Consider the following 21,707-nt stretch of genomic DNA (forward strand, 5'->3'; position numbering starts at 1 on the left):
GGGCAGAGAAGATACGATAAGGATAATATTTACCATTAGAAGATGCTATCAACTCTTTTAGTACACTCGCGCCATTCCTCATCATCAATGCTCTTTTATCAGTCCTGTCTTTGAATTTTCTCATAATTGAACCCATCTACAAGTAGAAACCAATTCAAATGTTACAATCAGCTCGTTTTATTTATTTACTACTATTTCATTCATAAATATATATCAGTAAAATTAAAAAAAAAAAGAAAAGAAAAGAGAGCAAAGTTGCTGAATGCTGATTAAAAGGAGAGGAGTACCTGTGGCTGTGGATATATACGGCAAATTGATTAATTGAGAAAACGCTATGCTCGATCTTGATCTTTACTATTGCAAGAGTTAGTTCAGAGTCTAATGTTGATTAATTTGAGTCACCTGAACCAGTATAAGGTTTTTTTTTCCTTTTAAATCATGAATAAGTATAAAGTTTGTTTTTGTAATTAATGCTTAATTCAATTTGAAAAATGTGAAAATACAAGAAGTCCTCCTCTAGTCAACCAAGGATATCTAACATTAGAGGATAAGAAAAAATCCACGTGGCTAAGCGTGGAATTAATTCTTTTATAGTGATTTCCATTTCTTGACAAATATCTTAAGAAATATGAACATAAAACATAACTGATGTAAATGAAGCATAAAACACAAGCAATGAAAATAAAAGGTGAAGTAAATAAAACATGTAATAAATATCTTAAGAAATAAGAACATAAAATTAATATTAATATGTAGCAAATTGGCTACTGCAACAGTTTATTCATATATAATGATAGAAATAGAGTTAATTTACATAAAGAGTGTCAAAGCAAGTACCTAAAAGTCAGCACCAAATTTGGTAATTGACTTTGGTGCCAGCAAATCAAAGAAAATGGAGAACATAGCCCACAAAATTTGAAAGCTAGATTGACAAATTGAAACCACGCGGATTGATGAAATTGAAGCCATAATTATTAGGCTAAAATCGTTGATTTTCTTGGCCACTATTTTGCTATAAATAGAAGTGCAGATGAAGAGCTGAAGCATTCCATTAAGAGAAAGAGCAATTTAGCATTTTTGAGAGAGAGTTTAGAGAGCTTGGGTGTATTGGGGTTTTGGAAAGTGAGCTAAAATACTACAATACTTGTAACTCCTTTTTACTAGTAAAATATTTTCTTCTGTCTTCGCCCGTGGACGTAGGCTAAAAGCCGAACCACGTAATTTTCTGGTGTCTTCTTTGTGCTTGTTCTTTATTTTTCTTTCAATTTTATTTTAGGTGCAGTCCTACTTCACCCACCAATTTCCTAACAGTGGTATCAGAGCTATTGGTTAAATTTTTAGAGTCGGGTACTGTTCACGTATATGACACTATTTATGTATACAATATTATTCACATATACGGTATTGTTCACGTATACGGTACTATTCACGTGAAACAGTGGGAGCGATCCTAGTATTGACGGTGTAAAGCAGGGAATAGTGGTGTGAGTACAGCAACTGTGTGGTTTTGTACATGTCTAGGAAAGTTCTATCACAAATGCGATAAGAGCTTAAGGAGTCTGGGTTTTAAGTGAAACCATTGTGACCCCTTCAGTCTTTCCTGGGAACATTCTTGGTGTTCATTCTCATACACTAGTTTGTGTATAATATTTATCAACAAAATGGCGGCAAAATATGAAATCGAGAAGTTTAACGAAAATAATTTTTCATTGTGGAAAATGAAGATGAAAGCTGTATTGATGAAAAATAATTGATTGGCAGCAATTGAAGAAAGGCCTATGGAGATAACTGATGACAAGTGGAACGAGATAGATGGCAACGCAATTTCTGATCTACACTTGGCACTTGTGGACAGAGTATTATCCAGTGTGGCAGAGAAAAAATACAGCGAAGGAAATATGAGATACTCTTACAAAATTGTACGAGGCCAAGTCACTACACAACAAAATGTTCTTGAAAAGGAAACTCTATATTCTTCGAATGACAGAATCTACAATGGTGACCGACCACATCAACACCTTGAAAACTCTATTTTCAAAACTCACAACGTTGGGTCATAATATAGAGGAGAATGAACTTGCAGAGCTTATACTTCAAAGTCTACCAAATTCGTATGATCAACTCATCATCAACTTGACGAACAACAATCCAGCGGACAGTCTAGTTTTCGACGATGTTGCAGCCTCTGTATTAAATGAGGAGAGCAAGCAAAAAAATAAGGAAAATAGACAAGCAAGTTCGCAGCAAGCGGAGGCGCTATCGGTGACAAGAGGGAGATCAACAGAATGTGGCCCCAGTGGGAGTCATAATCATGGTAGATCAAAATCCAAAAGTAAGAAGAATGTTAAATGCTACAACTGTGGCAAGAAAGGGCACGTCAAGAAAGAGTGTTGGAGTAACCAGAAGAGAAAAAAATGGCAAAGAACCTGAGTCATCAAATGCTCAGGGGTGTTTAGCAAGTACCTCAGATGATGGCGAAATTCTCTACAGCGAGGCAATAACTGTTTCAAAAGGCAGAAAACGACTATCTGATGTCTAGCTTATAGACTCAGGAGCTACCTGGCACATGACCTCTCAGAGAGAAGGGTTCCACACATATGAACCTATCTCAGGAGGATCTGTATATATGGGAGATGATCATGCCTCGGAGATCGCTGGTATTGGTACTATCAAAATCAAAATGTTTGATGGTACAATTCGTACAATTGGGGAGGTACGACATTTCAATGGCCTAAAGAAAAATCTATTGTCTTTGGAACAACTGGATAGTCATGGGTACAAAACTTATGTGAAGAATGAAATTATGAAGATTGTTAAAGGAGTGCTTGTATTGATGAAGGCAGAAAAGATCGATGTTAATCTATTCATGCTTAAAGGAGAAACACTACAGGAGGCTGATGCGTGTGTCGCATCAAATAGAGAAGAGTCAATGATGATGTGGCATCTCAAACTTGACCACATGTTAAAACAAGGTTTGAAGATTCTCTCTGAGCAAAAATTGCTTCCGGGGCCCAAATCGGTAAGTTTACCATTTTGTGAGCATTGTGTTACAAGTAAGCAGCATAGATTAAAATTAAGTAGATATATTGCTAGAAGTAAATGCATTCTAGACTTGATTCATTCTGATATTTGGGAATCACCGAATATATCCATGGGAGGTGCAAAGTACATGGTAACTTTCATTGATGATTATTGCAGAAGATGTTGGGTGTATCCAATTAAGAAAAAGTCAGATGTATTTCCAGTGTTTAAAGAATACAAAGCACGGGTGAAACTTGAATCTGGTAAAAAGATCAAGTGTTTGTGGACAGATAATGGTAGAGAGTATACAGACGGCGAGTTTCTTGCTTTTTGTAAGCAAGAAGGTATTCAGAGGCAGTTCACGGTGGCATACACTCCTCAACACAATGGAGTGGCAGAGCAGATGAATAGAACAAAATGGATAAGAGCTATGTTGAGGATTGCTGGTCTACCCAATTTATTCTAGGTAAAAGCAGCAAAAACTGTCAGTTATATAGTAAATCGATCACCATCTACAGCTATTGGGCTAAAGACAGCGATGGAGATGTGGACTGGAAAGCCAGCTGATTATTCCTACCTACATGTATTTGGATGTCTTGTGTACGTGATGTACAATGCCCAAGAAAGAACGAAGATGGATGCAAAATCTAGAAGATGTATCTTCTTGGGGTATGTTGATGGAGTAAAGGGGTATCGTCTGTGGGACCTCACTGCCCACAAGATCGTCATCAGCAGAGATGTTATTTTTATAGAAGATCAACTGCAAAGAAGAGATGAGGATGATAGCAGTGTAAAAGAAAAGTCAGAAACTATACCGGTATATGTGGAAAATAATTTAGAAGATTCAGATTCTTCTGAAGCAGCACCAGAGCACGAAGAACAAGAACCAGTCGAGTCTGAGGCTCCAGAAGTTCATCAGTCAACTCGTGAGAGACGACCGCCAACGTGGCACTCGGAGTATGTCACAGAGATCAATGTTGCGTACTGTCTTCTAACTGAGGATGAAAAGCCATCAACTTTCTATGAAGCTTTAAACAGCTCAGATGTTGCTTTGTGGATGACAACAATGCAAGAAGAAATTGGAGCTCTACACAAGAACAAGACATGGGAACTTGTACCACTACCACATGGAAGAAAAGTCATTGGAAACAAATGGGTCTACAAGATCAAACATGATGGTAATGATCAAGTGGAGCGGTATCGTGCAAGATTTATGTTGAAAGGATATGCTCAGAAAGAATGTATTGACTTCAACGAGATATTTTCTCCGGTGGTTCGACTTACAACAGTCAGAGTAGTCTTGGCGATATGTGCTACATTTGACTTACATCTTGAGCAGTTAGATGTGAAAACTGCATTTCTTCATGGAGAACTTGAAGAAAAAACATATATGCTCCAACCAGAAGGTTTTGCAGAAAAATAAAAGGAGAACTTGGTTTGCAGGTTGAACAAATATCTATACGGTCTCAAATAAGCGCCGAGGTATTGGTATAAGAGATTTGATTCTTTCATCATGAGCCTTGGATACAACAGACTCAGTTCAGACCATTGCGCATATTACAAAAGGTTTGAGGATAATGATTTCATTATTTTGTTGTTGTATGTGGATGACATGTTAGTAGTAGGCCCCAACAAAGATCGAATCCAAGAATTGAAGGCACAGTTGGCTAGGGAGTTTGAAATGAAGGACTTGGGACCATCAAACAAGATTCTAGGGATGTAAATTCACCGAGACAGAAATAACAGGAAGATTTGGCTTTCTCAGAAGAACTACTTGAAGAAAATCTTGCGACACTTCAACATGCACGATTGTAAGCCAATTTCTACCCCACTTCCTATTAATTTTAAATTATCCTCAAATATGTGTCCTAGCAATGAAGCAGAGAAGAAGGAGATGTCTCGAGTACCGTATGCATCAGCAGTGGGAAGTTTGATGTTCACTATGATATGTACAAGACCAGATATTGCACAAGCAGTGGGGGCAGTTAGTCGATACATGGCAAATCCTCTTGGAGAGCATTGGATAGCTGTAAAGAGAATTCTGGGATACATCAAAGGAAACTCAGATGTTGCATTATGTTATGGAGGATCAGAGTTTACTGTCAAGGGCTATGTGGATTCAGATTTTGCAGGAGACCTTGATAAAATGAAATCCACTATTGGTTATGTGTTACACTTGCAGGAGGAGCTGTAAGCTGGGTTTCGAAACTGTAAACCGTTGTGGTTTATCTACAACAAAAGCAGAATACATGGTACCTACACAAGCTTGCAAGGAAGCTGTTTGGATACAAAGATTATTGGAGGAGCTCGGGCACAAACAACAGAAAATTTATGTGTTTTGTGACAGTTAAAGTGTCATGCACATTACAAGGAATTCAGCCTTTCATTCCAGGACAAAGCACATAGAAGTTCAGTATCACTTCGTTCGAGAAGTAGTGGAAGATGGAAGTATCGATTTGCAGAAAATCCATACGAAGGAGAACCTAGCAGATGTTTTGACTAAGCCAATCAATACTGACAAGTTTTTATGGAGTAGATCCTCTTGTGGCCTAGCAGAAACATAGGCAACATGATTATGGCGAAGCAGAAAGGATGGTGTGGAGATTGATTGTTTTTCAATCTAATCTCCAAGTGGGAGAATGTCAAAGCAAGCACCTAAAAGTCAGCACCAAATTTGGTACTTGACTTTGGTGCTAGCAAATCAAAGAAAATGGAGAACATAGCCCACAAAATTTGAAAGCTAGATTGACAAATTGAAGCCACGCGGATTGACGAAATTGAAGCCATAATTATTGGGCTAAAACCGTTGATTTTCTTGGCCACTATTTTGCTATAAATAGAAGTGCAGATGAAGAGCTGAAGCATTCCATTAAGAGAAAGAGCAATTTAGCATTTTTTAGAGAGAGTTTAGAGAGCTTGAAATTATAAGCTCTTGTTATAGTGATTTGAGAGTTTGGGTGTATTGGGGTTTTGGGAAGTGAGCTAAAATACTACAATACTTGTAACTCTTTTTTACTAGTAAAATATTTCCTTCTGTCTTCGCCCGTAGACATAGGCTAAAAGTCGAACCACGTAATTTTCTGGTGTCTTCTTTGTACTTGTTCTTTATTTTTCTGCCAATTTTTTTTTAACTACAGTCCTACTTTACCCACCAATTTCCTAACAAAGAGAATGTACTTAAAAAGAAATTAAAGCAAGCTAATGATATAATCAGTAGATTATATAGTATGCTACAACAAGAGAGAGTTCTTTCATATATACATACGATAATCATTAAAAATAATAAATAATGTTTGGTGGGATATTATAGCGTGATCTGTCATATCCAAGCGAGGAGTTAACCTTCTTATAAGTGAGGAGCAATGTGACGTTCGAGAGCAGAAGTCTTATCCTCGAGTATGAGGAGACCATTTGCTGGGACCATAATACGAGTAGGTTCCTTGCTAGGCATTGAGAACATTTCCTACTGGGGCTAAATCAGCAAACCCAGTGCACGATAGTTAAACAAGACATGCGCTATTATCTGAGAATCTAGGCACGAAGCCCACTTAGCTACGACCACCACGTTCAAGCATCCACTTTCGGGAATTCTGGCAAAGTGGCGAACGTGAGTCAAAGAAGGCCGAATTCTCATGGAGGCTATAAAAGGGGCAATCAAAGAAGGTAAAAGGGTTGGACACTAAGACACTAAAAAATTAACTAAAAGAAAATCCATAGGGCATTCTTATTGAAACCTCGGGAGAGTTCAGATAGATTACAGTACTTTAGAAATAGTTATAGAGTCACCAGATTAGTGGCAAGGAGTTTCCACAGTAAACCCAGATTGCTGACTTGGGCGTTGGAGGGTTTACGCCGGGAAAATCTCTGCGTGCTCTGACTAGTTTTTGTGTGTGCAGGAGCTTAAAGAGGAAAAGCAGCAAGCCTTCCGGTCTGATACATCTAGAAGGAGTAGCGCGAAATCACCCCCAATCAACTACAAATTCAATTGTTGAGGAAGATAAGACGCCTGCGAAATCATCTATTGAGGACCAATACAGAGCGATGAATTTTTTTGTTATCTTGTTAATAAATAAGGTAAGTTGATATTTTCACATTTTTTAAGATAAATTAAATATGGTTATTCTAAATAAGATAATTGAACTTTGCCTCTCCTTTTCGTTTTAAGTCATAGAATCTTGTGACTCGTCTCTAACTCTTTGTACTAATATAAATATTACTAACAATGAAGTAAGTATTTGCAGTAAATCTACAGCTTTCAAAAGTTTGACCATAGGTTTAGGACAAGCAAATATTCTATTGTATTACATTATGTAAAACCAATGACAAATATTCTACGTACTAATATTAAATTTAACGTGAAAATCAACATTTTTTTTTCTCTTGTGATAAATAGCTTTTATTTATAAAAATGCTCACCTAAAAATACACCCAACAATACAACTCATGCGCCTAAGAATATTGAGTGCATGGGTTCGAGCGGCTGGAACTTGAATTTCCCTCTTAGTAGAGGTTTACTTATCTCCTCATATTTAGGATAGAATCGATCTCCCTCTAATATTAAATAAGAGTCGACAAGTAATAAGTGAGATCAACTTTCGGATTGTACCACATTAGAATTATTAAGAAGAATCCCAATTTATCTCTAATTATAATATATCAGTATATAAAAAAAAAACATAATTTTATATAGTTTAAACTTTAAAGAAATGTATTACTGTCCACCTGTATTGAAACTTAAATTAAAAAAAAAATGGGATTGAGTTTTAAAATCCAAATTTAATAGCTTTAGATTATACACATTACACAACTTCAAAATGTGGCTTACTCAACGATCGGAACTTCATAGCAGCTGACTTCTCTAGTAGCGAAAACAGAGGAACTCTCTACTCGGCCCCTGCAGCAGAGTGAACAAAGTGATTTTGTGATTAGAAAAAATTTGAATTTGCAAGTTTAATATTACAAATTAAATCAAGCATTAAACAAGTGACATTTTATTTATTCAAATAACCGGGTTACAGACTACCACTGGCATAGGAAAATGAAGACATAAAAACAATGAATACAAAAGATTAATTACATGAAAGAGAGCAATAAATTTATCCGAGTCTTTTAGCAACATCAACAATTGTTGGCCTGGAATAGACTCGGATTGCAAAAGATCAAACAATTAGGCAACAAATTGTTCATGAACTACGATATATCATGATGTGATATTTGTAATAACGGTAGGTCTAGCAAACCAACGTGAATGCATGAAATTGCAATAGCTATTTCAATTGCAATCTTTAGCCTGTTTCTCAATAGTAGAGTCTCAAAAGTCAAACTGATCTGGTCGAGGGCCATGAATACGATCAGCAAAAGTTCCACTTGCTAAAAATAAAAAAAAAAGGAATGTGAATTTCGGTCCCTAAGCAATATCCGATCAACTTCAAAATATTTTTATGACTAATTTGTGATCCAAACACAACGCAGTTAATACAATTAGCTTTAAAATATGATTGTAACACATTTGTGCTGCATATGTGATGTTGTTAATACAAATTTTGTTTGCACAAGGACGATATTCATGACCATGAAACTGCATAAAAGACATTAGGCACTCCTCGTACATTGTATACAGTTTATAGCTAGTGTCTTCTGCTAAAACATTTTTCTGGTCACTCTTCTAGTACACTCGCGCCATTCCCGATCATCAAAGCTCTTTTACCTTTCGACCAAAGCTTGAATTTTCTTAAAATCCAACTCATATCCAAAAACCCACCAAAATACCATCAGTAGATTGTATAAATATATAAAGCAAGAGGGAGTTCATTCATATACATGATAGATATGTCTCATAGAATAAATAAATAAATAAATAAATAAAACTCTTAATCATCCGCAGGGGTGCACAGAATCTGCACACATAATGGCTCCTGCGTAAATGCGACAATCTGCAGAATTAAAGTCACGGGGAAAAGCAGAAGCAAGCAAATAAAATCTAACACAATATACACACTGATCCTTTGACCTTTGTAATGTCACAGTCACATGGTTATGTTTTGTCTTGCAATAAATTCAAACTTGAGCAGCAAGCTAGAGTGAATGCAAACCAGCATAAAGAATACAATGGCAAATGAAGATGTCTCTAAATAACAGCAAGATACATGGCGTAAAGATTCACAATTTAGAATGTCACTTGCCAACATACATATATTTGAAGATTAAACTAACAGATCGGTGTGTTTAACTGAGTTGCTTTGCCGTGTGACAAAAACGATTGTTGGCCTATCTTCTTGTGATTCATTAATGCACTTGAAGGTAAGTTATTTTCAATAACAAAAGGATCTACAAAATCACTGAATCTGTTTCTTTTCAACAAGTCTCTTTTCATATTTTATCCAAAACTAATCTTTCATGTGAGTTAACTCTATTCTCTGTCCAGTCAGAAACTCACATAGAACCACACCAAAAATTAAATATCATACTTCTCATTTTTGTTTTTTGTTTTTTGGGAAGACATACTTCTCATTTAGAGAGCCTGCTCTAGCACACTCAACGAGGGTGTACATGTACCTGTTGAAGGAAATTTCAGCCATCTATGAAGATAGAGAACAGAGGAGCTTTGCAGTTGGTGCCTTCAGTATTCATGTGATTCTATACATCCATGAATTATTTAGTTAAGTATACAGTTCTCTAAGACTGGGAAATTTCAAATCAATGAAAATCATCTAATGGAAGTTCTAGAATAGAATATATTAAGTTTGTTCAACATACTCCTCTGCTTCCACAAGGACTAATCAATGAAAGCATGAAAGCCAAACAAAAAACAACTAACCTTTTGTTTATATAACAGGGTATATAACAGGTTACAAGTAATGAAATGGAAACTGAAAACATGAAAACAAGAAATATGAAAAAGTTGTTTACATGAAAGAGCAATAAATTTGTCTGAGTTTTTTTGCAACATCAACCATTGTTGGCCGATCTACCGGTGATTGTTTGAGACATTCAGACATAAGTTGTGCAGAAGCATGCAATTGCTGCTCTTTCCGAAGACATAATATGTCTTGAATAATAATACGATCTACTATCTCAGTAAAACTATTGTCTTCAATAAATTTCTTAAAATATTCCTCGAAAGGACAGCCGAGATTGCGCGCAGCCTTCACAAGGTCAGAGATAATCTGTCCCGTCAAAAGCTCAAATAGAAACACACCAAAACCAAAAACATCCGACTTTTCATTGAAAACACCTGTGCTTAGGTACTCAGGTGCACAATATCCCATTGTTCCCATCACTCTATCAGTAACGTGGGTTTCACCTTCAGGAATGGATATGGATAGTGAAAAATCAAACAATTTTGCACCATTTTCTTCATTGAACAAGATATGTGCTGTCTTGAAATCTCTATAAACGATTGGCCTGGGAAATCCAAAGTGAAGATAAGCAAGTGCATGAGCAATATCCATTGCAATCTTTAACCTATGTTTCATTAGTAATGGTTCAATCTGAGGTTGAGAAGCACTTAAAATGCGATCACGAAGATTCCCATACTCTACAGATTCAAAAGCTAGAATGGGAATTTGAGTCTCTAAGCAGCATCCAACTAGCTTTAAAATGTGATTGTGACTCATTTGTGCTGCATAGACAATGTTGTTAATACAACTTCCGTGTCCATCACGATTAGATTCTCGAAACCTCATAACAGAAATTAGGCGCTCCTGCCAAAATCCCTTGTACAATATACACCCCCAGTCTTCAGTTATAACGTTTTTCTGGTCATAGTTGTTAGTTGCTAGCTTGAGTTCTTGAGCAGAGAAGATACGATAAGAATTATATTTACCATTAGAAGACGCTATCAACTCTTTTAGCACACTCGCGCCATTTCTCATCATATTTTCTGTTTTACTATTATTAGTAGTCTCTCTGTCCTCCCTATTCTTGGATTTTCTCAAAATGGACCTCATATCTAAAAAGTAGAAACCCATTAAAATACAATTAGTTTATATAATTGAACACAGCAAATGAATTATATTTGTGTGTGTACAAAACTAAAAATTGTTGCTGTATGCTTCAAAACACATATGTGCATAGAAGTAAACTTAATTTGCAGGAAGAAATCGTATATACTGCAAACAAAAGGAAAAAGAAAGCAAGCTGCTGGCTGCAATGAGGATGTACCTGTGGACGGCAAATTGATAAATCTGATATCGAGATAACGCGCGGCTTGATCTCTGTGAACGTGGTGTGCACTCGCATATCATTCAAGTCAAAGGTAGAAGAAATCGGCCACCACGAAATTTCTGAGGAAGTCCTGCTTCTAGGGGTGATGACAGACAACCCCTCTTCACCAGCTGATGAGATTGCCCCCCAATTATTTTGCGACACGTGTTCCCACGTGGCAACCACATTTGATCTCTAAAATTTAACATTTTTAATCTAAATGATTCTTATTGAATCAAAATAACTATCGCTTTCATTTGTCAGATCAGTCACACCAATCCACTGTCGATTGTCGAATGCTTCTTGGTCGAATAAAGGCCACATATCTTCACCTCATTTTTAGGCCAGTGTTTCGAGTTTTTCTGTTTGTTTTGTGTCGGTTTGTCTATCTCCGGCTGATGAGGCAACTTTAAGAGCAAGCTCTGTAAAAGGTTGCATTAATGATTAATCGTTGGCCTTCCAATTCCAGATGGCCCAGATCTGTTATCTCATTAAAGATATTACATTCAATATATTTCTTCACACAATGCAATAACTAATGACGATCTCCGGCTTCATCAATGCAATCCATTCCTTGTGGTTTTGAGTCTCCGAGGAACATCCTAATCAACTTTAAGAAATTTTACAGTGTTCTTCAAAATTAAACGCCATGCAGCAAAGCCTTTTGCGTTAACTTGATGAGCTCTTCAGCAGCGAGGACTGGGATAGGATCAGGGACGAAGCTCGGGGTAAATTCCTGCAGGTCAAATTCAAACTTCAAAATTTTGAAGGTGTATTTTCAAGATTTGGAGAATTGGCATGTGAGACTGATGGATCAATTTCTCAATTCTCAGTATTTTTCTTTTGAAATATCGACTAATTTTAGATTGTTTCCTCATCTTTGCATTAGTGCGATCGTTTGGAATTGAATTTGGATCCTCTCCTAGGCAGTTTCTCTCCTAATCCTCCTAAACTTTTAAAGATCCATTGACATGTGTAATTAATAGCATTAAATTATTGAGATTAAATCTTACATTATAATCTTATTTTTTAACTCATGGTCACTCAAAAGTTTCTTTTTTTTTTTTCAATTATTGCGATTCTCCCCCTTCACAATATTGCAATTTTAATTGTTAGATTATGATTAAAGCAAGCTTGAGCGGCACACTTGCAATTCTTTGCTGCAAACTCAGAACCAAAAAGATGAGCTGCAACTCCATAAACAGTGCAGCGGTGAATAGGAAAATGAGCTCCTACACTACGAGGGAAAACCAAAAAAGTCCAGCAAACTCAACATGTGGACCGTTGTTCACCATAAGAAATATCTTCCATCCTTGTATGATGAGAAATAGGGAAATTAAATTTTTTTTTTTTTCAGAATTTCTTCTTTGCTCTGGCAGCAGGTTTAATCCAATTTAGAGATGTCCTTCTTTGTCACTGAAAAGATGCACACAAGATAGCCAGAAGCCCCAGTGCCCAGTAATCCAAAAAAGAAAGGACCATAGCCCTAGGCAAGTTTGCTGTTTTGTTGTTTATTTAATTTTACACCTGCTGTTTTGAATTATTTAAAATTGCTGTACCTAAAATTTTAATTTCGTGAAGGGAGAGAAATTCGCAATAAGTAGAGGAAAAACTTTTGAGTTATTATGAGTTTTAAAATAAGATTGTAATATAAGATTTAATGTCAGCTATATAATTTCATTAATTACGCGTGTGAATGGATTTTTTAAAATTTAAGAGAACTAAGATAGAAAATACGGGGGATCCGAATCCAAAAGTAAAACAAGTCCTCTCCGGTCAACCAATTGTTTGTGAACGTTTCATTGCAGCTAAACGGGACATTGGCCACCACGAAATCCCTGTACGGATGAAGTTTTGGACGGGGCCTTTGCACTTAATAAGAGTCCGTGTAAAATAAAAAGTGCCCTTCTTTCAACACCCTTAGAAACTCCTTATGACACCCCTTTCCTAAAGATACCCAGTTTAATAATTTAAAAGTCATTCTAAATCTAATAACAGAACAATTATTTTAAAACCGTCCATATTTTTAATATTTTTTTTATGAACTCCGTGATTTGTTCCACACCGGGTTTGACTCAGTTTGCCTCATTAGCCCCTTTTTTAATTTTTTTTTTAATTTCTCAATAGCAGTCTCAAAAGTCAAACCGGTCCGATTTGAGGCCGTAAATACAATTAGCAAGAGTGCCGCTTGCTAAAAATTAGAAAAAGGGAATGAGAATTTCAATCTCTAAGCAACATTCGATCAACATCAAAACATTTTTATGACTCATTTGTGATGCAAACACAGTGAAGTAATACAATTCTTGGTTGCAAGGTCTGGCCTCAAAAAAGCTTCGAATTTCATCACTGAAATAGGCCGGTTTTGAAAGAAACCCTCTTATAATTTATAGTCATTTGTGATAACTTTTAAGTGTATCATAGTTTGTTGCTGCCTTAAGGTCTTTAGCAGAGAAGGGACGAATTAGATTATATTTACTTTTCGAAGAAGATATCAACTTTTCTAGCACTTTCGCTCCGTTCATCCTCATAATCTTTTCGCTGTCTTCCTCCTCTTGATACTTCAATTTTTTTTGGGAAACAAACTCACCATCCCCATTAAAAAACCAATTTGGCAACATGTAAGATACTTGCGCCCAGCTGCTGCATGAAGAAAACAATAAGCAAACAGAGGAGCTGAATATGGAAGTTTTTTTCTTTTTTTTTTCTCCATATATATTCAAGAAAATAAACATGAAAGTTATAGATCATCCATCAACACGTTCAGATAATGATATTAAGAAGACAAATTCAACACGTTCAGATAATGATATTAAGAAGACAAATACACTTGTCTAAGTTTTCTTGGGACATCAATCATTGCTGGCCTTTTATCTGGTGATTCAGAGACGCCTTCATATAAGAGATCTATATACATGCTTGTATGTATGCAGCTCTTTAGGAGCATAGCCCTCTCCATAATTGCAGGATTTACTATTTCATTCATGATTCAGCACATCTTTTTTTCTAGGTTGGAAGTACCAGAAACAAGAGAAATCTGTACTCAGTGTACCCCTTTCATAATCGATGAAAAAATTAGATTTAGGTTCTGTACCACATCAATCCGCTTCCGAAAGCGCTGATGAAAGCATCATATACACAAGTAACTTTTCGTCTATTTGTGTAACCGGCCACAACTGATAGCATGGAAAAATGGAAACCTAAAATCAAGGAGTATAATTTAAAAAATTACACGCAAGGGCAATAAATTTGTCTGAGTTTTTTTTTTTTTTTTTATTTGGCTTATCTTCCGGTGAGTTATTGACACATTCTAAGGTAAGTTGTGCAGAGGCATGCAATTGCTGCTCTTTCTCAATGCATGGTATGTCTTGAACAATTATAGGAGCTGCTATCTCAGTAAATCTTTTATCTTCAAGATAGTTATTCAAATATTCATTGAAAAAACAGCCATGATCATGCGTATCCTTAAGAAGATCCCAGATGTGTATCCGTCCAGCTAAAAGCTCAAATAGAAATGCACCAAAACTAAAAACATCGGACTTTTCATTTAAAACACATATGCTTATGTACTCAGGTGCAGAATATCCCCGTGTTCCAATCACTCCGTCAGTAGTAATGTGGGTTTCACCTTCAGGAATGGATATGGATAGTGAAAAGTCAAAAAATTTTGCAACATTTTCTTCATTGAACAAGATATTTTCTGTCTTGACATTTCTAAAAACAATTGGCCTGGGGAATCCAAAGTGAAGATAAGCAAGTGAATTAGCAATATCCCTTGCAATCTTTAACCTGGATGGCTGGATTTCAATAGTAATGGTTCAAACTGAGGTGGAGTTGCGCCGAAAATACAATCACGAAGAGTCCCATACTCTACAGATTCAAAAACTAGAATGGGAATTGGAGTCTCTAAGCAGCATCCAATTAGCTTTAAAATATGATTGTGGCTCATTTGTGCTGCATATGTGATATTCATGACCATAAAACTTCATCACTGAAATTAGGGACTCCTGCCAAAAACCCTCGTACAATTTATATATGCTGCCTGTCTTATAACTTTTCTCGTCATAGTTGTTAGTTGCAATCTCGAGTTCTTTAGCAGCAAAGATACGACAAGGATTATATTTACCATTAGATGACGCTATTAACTCTTTTAGTACACTCGTGCCATTCCTCATCATCAATCTTCTTTTATCATTCCTGCCCCTGAATTTTCTTATAATTGCACCCATCTAGAAGTAGAAACCAATTCAAATATTGCAGTCAGTTCGTTTTATTTATATACTACTATTTCATTCATGCATAGCAGTAAAAGTTAAAAAAAGAAAAAGAAAAAAAAGAGAGCAAAGTTGTTGAATACTAATAACAAGGAGAAGAGTATATGTGTGGCTGTGGACATGCAGCAAATTGATTAATTACGAAAACGCTATGCTTGATCTTGATCTTTGCTACTGCAAGAGTTAGTTAAGATTCTGATGTTGATTAAATTGAGTCATATATATATATTTTTCTTTTAATCATGAATAATTATAAAATTTGTTTGTCTAATTAATGCTTAATTTAATTTGAAATACAGTATGAAAATATAAGGTCTTCCTCGATGTAACCAATGATATCCGACGCAAGAGGGAAAGAAATAGTCCACGTGCCTAAGCGTGGAATTAATTTTTTTATGATGATTTTTATTTTTTGAGAAATATGTTAAGAAATAAGAACATAGAAGATAAGTGATGTAAATGGAACATAAAATATAAGTGACATAAATAAAAGGTAAAACAAATAACACATGTACATATCTTAAGAAATAAGAGCATAAAACGTAAATAAAAAGTAAAACAAATAAAATGTGTAAGTATCTTGAGAAATAAGAACATAAAACTAATATTAATATGGAACATAAAATATAAGTGACATAAATAAAAGGTAAAAAAGTAAAGTTTATTTACATAAAGAGAACGTACTTAAAAAGAAATTAAAGCAAGCTGATGATGACAATTGACAAGAAGCTAGGATGTACATGTGGACGACGAGAGGTTTGATCTTTCAATGTACCTGCGGACGGTGAGAGGCTTGATCTCTTGAGAGACCGTGTTGCAATTTCTCAAGCAAAATTTGAACAGAAATGTAAGCTTCTAAGAAATTCGGAAGTCAACCATAAATTATTCAAAGTCCGGAGAAAAATATTGTTATAGCATCATAAACGCGGTCACCAGAGAGGCACTGTGTGTACGCTGCAATCTCTCAAGGGTATATTTGTACCAGCATATTGTTTTATATAAAGTAACCTTCAATACACCCATGGAATGACAATCCTCAATTTGTACTCTAAAAGTGTGAAAATTTTAATTTATCTATTTAAAAGATGAGGGTCGATGGGGTGTGTTGATGAATTTTTTTGGTTATCTTTTTTTTTTTTTTTGAATCAATTGAATATTGTTATTCTAAATAGGGGTAAAGTTCAACCCATGTTTTTCATTTAAGTGATAGAATCTCGTGGCTCATCTTTGACTCTCTGTAATAGTGTAAATATTAATGACAATGCAGTACTTATCCACAATAAATCTACAGCTTTCAAAAGTTTGACCATAAATCTACAACAAGCAAATATGCCATTGTTGGTAATATTCATGCCATTACGTGTAACCAATGACAAATATTCTACTAATATTAAATTTAAACGTGAATATCATCAAATTCTTTTTTTTCTTTTTTGTGATAAATAGCTTTTATTTATAAAAATGCTCACCTAAAAATATATCTAACAATACTACTCAATAACATACACCACTGTGTTATATATAGTTTAAAGAAATCTACTAGCGTCCCACCCATGGGCGGACTCAGTACATAAGGGGGCTCAAGAGGGACTTCAAGGACTTTTCTAGGCCATTATTTTTCTTTTAAATATATCTCATACCCTTTTTAAAAGAGTTAAATAAAAAGAATTTGAGCACATTTTTTATGTAACAAAATACTTATAATTTAGTGGTAAGAGTATTGTTTAGTGGTTTTTATAGATTTGGTTCAAACTACAATAGCCATATAATTATTTTATGGAGATTACTTATATAAGGAACTTTTATAAATGTGGTCAGTGGCCACAATGAGCTTCAACATTAAAAATAAATAATTTATTATTATTATTTAAAATGAAAAAGTAGAGTTTGAGTTTTGAGACTTTAAAAAATTAAGTACGCCAAATTAAATTAAAATTTTTGAACTCACCTTCCAAATGTAAGTTTCAAGGTACACCACTGTGTCCACCAAGATTGAAACTTAAATACTAAAAGAAATACAATTGGGTTGAGTGAGGTTGACAATAAAATCCGAATTTAATAGCTTTTATACACATTACACACACTTCAACCAGTGGCTCAGTCGACGATCGAAACTTCATAGTAGTTGACTTCTCTATTAGCTTATTTTAATTTCAGAATCCGAATAAACAAAACAGAGGATCTCTCTACTCTGCCCCAGCAGCAGCGTGAACAAAGTGATTTTGTGATTAGAAAATATTTAATTTACAAGTAAGTTTAATATTACAAATTAAATTTGCTTGCAAATTAAACTATTAACATTTTGTTTATTCAAATAACCGGGTTACAGTACTACTACTGGCAGGGGAAAATGAAAACATAAAAAACAACGAATACAAAAGATTAATTACATGAAAGAGAGCAATAAATTTGTCTGAGTCTTTTTGTAACAACAACCATTGTTGGCCTATCTACTGGTGATTCGTTGAGACATTCAAAAGTGAGTCGTGCACAAGCTTGCAATTGGTGCTCTTTCTCAGTGCATGATAGGTCCTGAACAATTATAGGATCTGCTATCTCAGTAAATCTATTATTTTGAAGATAGTTGTTCAACCATTCAACGAGAGGAATATCCCCATGTGTACGAAGTAAATCCCTGGTGCCCTGTCCAGTCAAAAGCTGCAACAGAACTGTACTGAAAGTATAAACATCATACTTTTCATTGAAAACACGTGTCCTCTTGTACTCGGGTGCACAATATCCCCATGCTCCCATAATACGATCAGTAATGTGGGTTTTACCTTCGGGAATGGATATGGATAGTGAAAAATCAAACAATTTTGCAACATTTTCTTCATTGAACAAGATGCGTGATGGGATGAAATGTCTAAAAACGATGGGTCTGGGGAATCCAACATGAAGATAAGCAAGTGCATGAGCAATATCAATCGCAATCTTTAACCTATGTTTCAATCGTAATGGTTCAAATTGAGGTCGAGGTTGAGGATCGCGGTAGTGACCAAAACGCTTAGGAAGAGTTCTGTACTCTCCATATTCAAAAACTAGAATGGGAATTGGAGTCTCTAAGCAGCATCCAATTAGCTTTAAAATATGCTTGTGATCCATTTGTGCTGCATATACTATGTTATTAATACTAAACTTACAAGCGCTATCAGAATAGGATTCATTATACTTCATAACAGAAATTAGGCGCTCCTGCCAAAAGCCCTTGTACAATTTATATATGTGAAAGACGCATTGGTTTATAACTTCTCTCTCGTCATAGTTGTTAGTTGCAATCTCGAGTTCTTTAGCAGAAAAAATACGATAAGGATTATATTTACCATGAGAAGACGCGATCAACTCTTTCAGTACGGTCGCGCCATTCCTCACCATCAATGTTCTTTTATCAGTCCTGTCCTTGAATTTTCTCAGAATTGAACCCATCTACAAGTAGAAACCAATTCAAATATTGCAATCAGTTCGTTTTATTTGTATATATTCTCTACTACTTCATTCATAAATATATAGCAGTAAAATTTATCAAAAAAAAAAAAAACCAAAAGCTGCTGAACGCTGATGATAAGGAGAGGAGTACCTGTGGCTGTGGACATACAGCAAATTGATTAATTAAGAAAACACAGTGCTCGATCTTGATCTTGATCTTTAGTACTTCAAGAGTTGGCTCAGATTCTGATGTTGATTAATTTGAGTCATCCTGTTAGAGCAGCTCATTATGCTGAACAGAAGAAGGTGAAGACTAAGATGAAGAAAATACAGAGCAAGTTACAGGGCAAGTGTGTCAGCAGTGCCAGCTCAGCTGACAGCTCAGCAGATTAGTTAAAGATGGTTGTAAGCATGATGTGCATTGTACTGAAGTTAGTTAGCTTTGATTACAGTTAGTCTTTGGATTAGTTAAATGATGTTACCGTGATTGCATTGTATATAAATAGGTGATGCTTTGTAATCAATAGTTAAGTAAAAATAAGAATCAAAGTTTGTTAAGGAAATATCTCCAGAATTATCAATTCATTTTCTTAGTAACCAAATAACTTTATTTCATTTTCTTTCACATCCGAATAAGTATGAAGTGTTTTTTTTTCTAATGCTCAATTTAATTTGGAATATGTGAAATTGCAACAAGTATTCCTCTAGTCAACCAAGGATATACAACGCATGAGGGTAAGAATAGTCCACGCGGCTAAGCGTGGAATAATTCTTTTATAATGATTTCTATTTTTTGAGAAATTTTATGAAAGGTGAAACCACCAATTAATGACATTGACGTATCTTAAATTTTGTCTTGAAATTTATCAAAAATGTCATGTCACTAGCCTAACTCTTCAACTCTTTTTGTATATTTTATCAAGTTAGTTAGTTTGGGAAACTGTTCCAGTAGTAGAACATAAATTACATGTACAATGGAGCACGTTATTGTGCAGGAATTGTCCAATAAAAAATTTTGCTATAGTTTTTTTCAATTTTTTTCAAATCGATGCCCTTTGTTATGCTCATTTTCTAATTTTTAAACTTCTTTTTCTGTGTCGTGGTTATCCCAAAATGTTAGATGATATCATGATAAAAAAAAAAGGCATTTTACCATAACGTGCAGTGACAAATATTGTCATACAATTTTCCTCTCCCCTGTCATGGAACTAGCCACAAATTATTAAATAAAGCATTAAACTAGTAACATTTTGTTTATTCAAATAACCGGGTTGCAGTACTAATACTGGCAGGGGAAAATGAAAACATAAAAAACGACGAATACAAAAGATTAATTACATGAAAGAGAGCAATAAATTTGTCTGAGTCTTTTTGCAACATCAACAGTTGTTGGCCTATATACCGGTGATTCGTTGAGACATTCAAGAGTGAGTCGTGCACAAGCTTGCAAATGGTGCTCTTTCCCAGTGCATGATAGGTCTTGAACAATTATAGGATCTGCTATCTCAGTAAATCTATTATTTTCAAGATAGTTGTTCAAATATTCAATGAGATGACGGACTGAACCATGTGTAAGAAGTAAATCCCTGGCGCCCTGTCCAGTCAATAGCTCCAACAGAACTGTACCGAAAGTATAAACATCATACTTTTCATTGATAACAAGTGTTTCATTGAAAACATATATCTTCTTGTAGTCAGGTGCACATAATTCCCATATTCCCATCCCACGATGAGTAACGTGGGTTTTACCTTCGGGAATGGATATGGATAGTGAAAAATCAAACAATTTTGCAACATTTTCTTCATTGAACAAGATGCGTGATGGGATGAAATGTCTAAAAACGATGGGTCTGGGGAATCCAACATGAAGATAAGCAAGTGCATGAGCAATATCAATCGCCATCTTTAACCTATGTTTCAATCGTAATGGTTCAAATTGAGGTCGAGGTTGAGGATCGCGGTAGTGACCAATACGCTCAGGAAGAGTTCTGTACTCTCCATATTCAAAAACTAGAATGGGAATTGGAGTCTCTAAGCAGCATCCAATTAGCTTTAAAATATGCTTGTGATCCATTTGTGCTGCATATACTATGTTATTAATACTATACTTATAAACGCTATCAGGAAGGGATTCATCAAACTTCATAACAGAAATTAGCCGCTCCTGCCAAAAGCCCTTGTACAATTTAGTTATGTAAAAGTCGCATTGTTTTATAACTTCTCTCTCGTCATAGTTGTTAGTTGCAATCTCGAGTTCTTTAGCAGAAAAGATACGATAAGGATTATATTTACCATGAGAAGACGCTATCAACTCTTTCAGTACGGTCGCGCCATTCTTCATCATCAATATTCTTTTATCAGCCCTGTCCTTGAATTTTCTCAGAATTGAACCCATCTACAAGTAGAAACCAATTCAAGTATCACAATCAGTTTGTTTTATTTATATATATACTACTATTTCATTCACAAATATACAGCAGTAAAATTTATTAAAAAAAAATAAAATGCCAAAGCTGTTGAACGCTGATGATAAGGAGAGGAGTACCTGTGGCTGTGAACATACAGCAAATTGATTAATAAAGAAAACGCTGAGCTCGATCTTGATCTTGATCTTGGTCTTTACTATTGCAAGAGTTAGTTCAGATTCTGGTGTCGATTAAATTGAGTCATCTGAATAAGTATAAATATTTTTTTAATGCTTAATTTAATTTGAAATATGTGAAAATGCAACGAGGCTTTCTCTAGTCAACCAAAGATATATGAGGGTAAGGAATAGTCCACGTA

General features: G+C 35.2%; 3 protein-coding genes across 5 annotated transcripts in view; all 3 read right to left on the reverse strand.

The window, feature by feature from the left end:
• Positions 1–11,442, reverse strand: part of LOC102628314 (serine/threonine-protein kinase ZRK3-like) — a 128,880-nt gene extending 117,438 nt beyond the window's left edge. Inside the window, exons 1-2 of one of the 2 annotated variants that reach the window (XM_052442101.1) lie at positions 11,185–11,442; positions 10,702–10,972 (exon numbers count right to left, since the gene is read on the reverse strand). In XM_052442101.1, the coding sequence (XP_052298061.1) occupies positions 10,702–10,970 (269 nt within the window). In that variant the 5' untranslated portion in view covers positions 10,971–10,972; positions 11,185–11,442. The remainder of the gene's footprint in view (positions 1–10,701; positions 10,973–11,184) is intronic. The other variant, XM_052442100.1, reaches the window with a different exon arrangement.
• Positions 1–21,707, reverse strand: part of LOC102626575 (non-functional pseudokinase ZRK2-like) — a 49,342-nt gene extending 27,635 nt beyond the window's left edge. Inside the window, exons 1-2 of one of the 2 annotated variants that reach the window (XM_052442092.1) lie at positions 21,469–21,692; positions 20,158–21,318 (exon numbers count right to left, since the gene is read on the reverse strand). In XM_052442092.1, the coding sequence (XP_052298052.1) occupies positions 20,254–21,318 (1,065 nt within the window). In that variant the 5' untranslated portion in view covers positions 21,469–21,692 and the 3' untranslated portion in view covers positions 20,158–20,253. Of the gene's footprint in view, positions 1–20,157; positions 21,319–21,468 lie in introns of those variants that run through there. The other variant, XM_052442095.1, reaches the window with a different exon arrangement.
• On the reverse strand, positions 17,784–19,534 carry LOC127902586 (serine/threonine-protein kinase ZRK1-like). Its single transcript, XM_052442104.1, has 2 exons — positions 19,075–19,534; positions 17,784–18,923 (listed from the first exon to the last, which is right to left on the reverse strand). The coding sequence occupies exon 2, from the start codon at positions 18,921–18,923 to the stop codon at positions 17,880–17,882; it is 1,044 nt and encodes a 347-aa protein (XP_052298064.1). The 5' UTR covers positions 19,075–19,534; the 3' UTR covers positions 17,784–17,879.

This window comes from Citrus sinensis, chromosome 5 (genome assembly GCF_022201045.2).
Source record: "Citrus sinensis cultivar Valencia sweet orange chromosome 5, DVS_A1.0, whole genome shotgun sequence".
Classification (NCBI taxonomy): Eukaryota; Viridiplantae; Streptophyta; class Magnoliopsida; order Sapindales; family Rutaceae; genus Citrus; species Citrus sinensis.

What these genes read in the sequence shown, in the direction of transcription:
- LOC127902586 (XM_052442104.1), bottom strand. Translation starts at nt 18,923, where the DNA reads ATGGGTTCAATTCTGAGAAAATTCAAGGACAGGACTGATAAAAGAACA.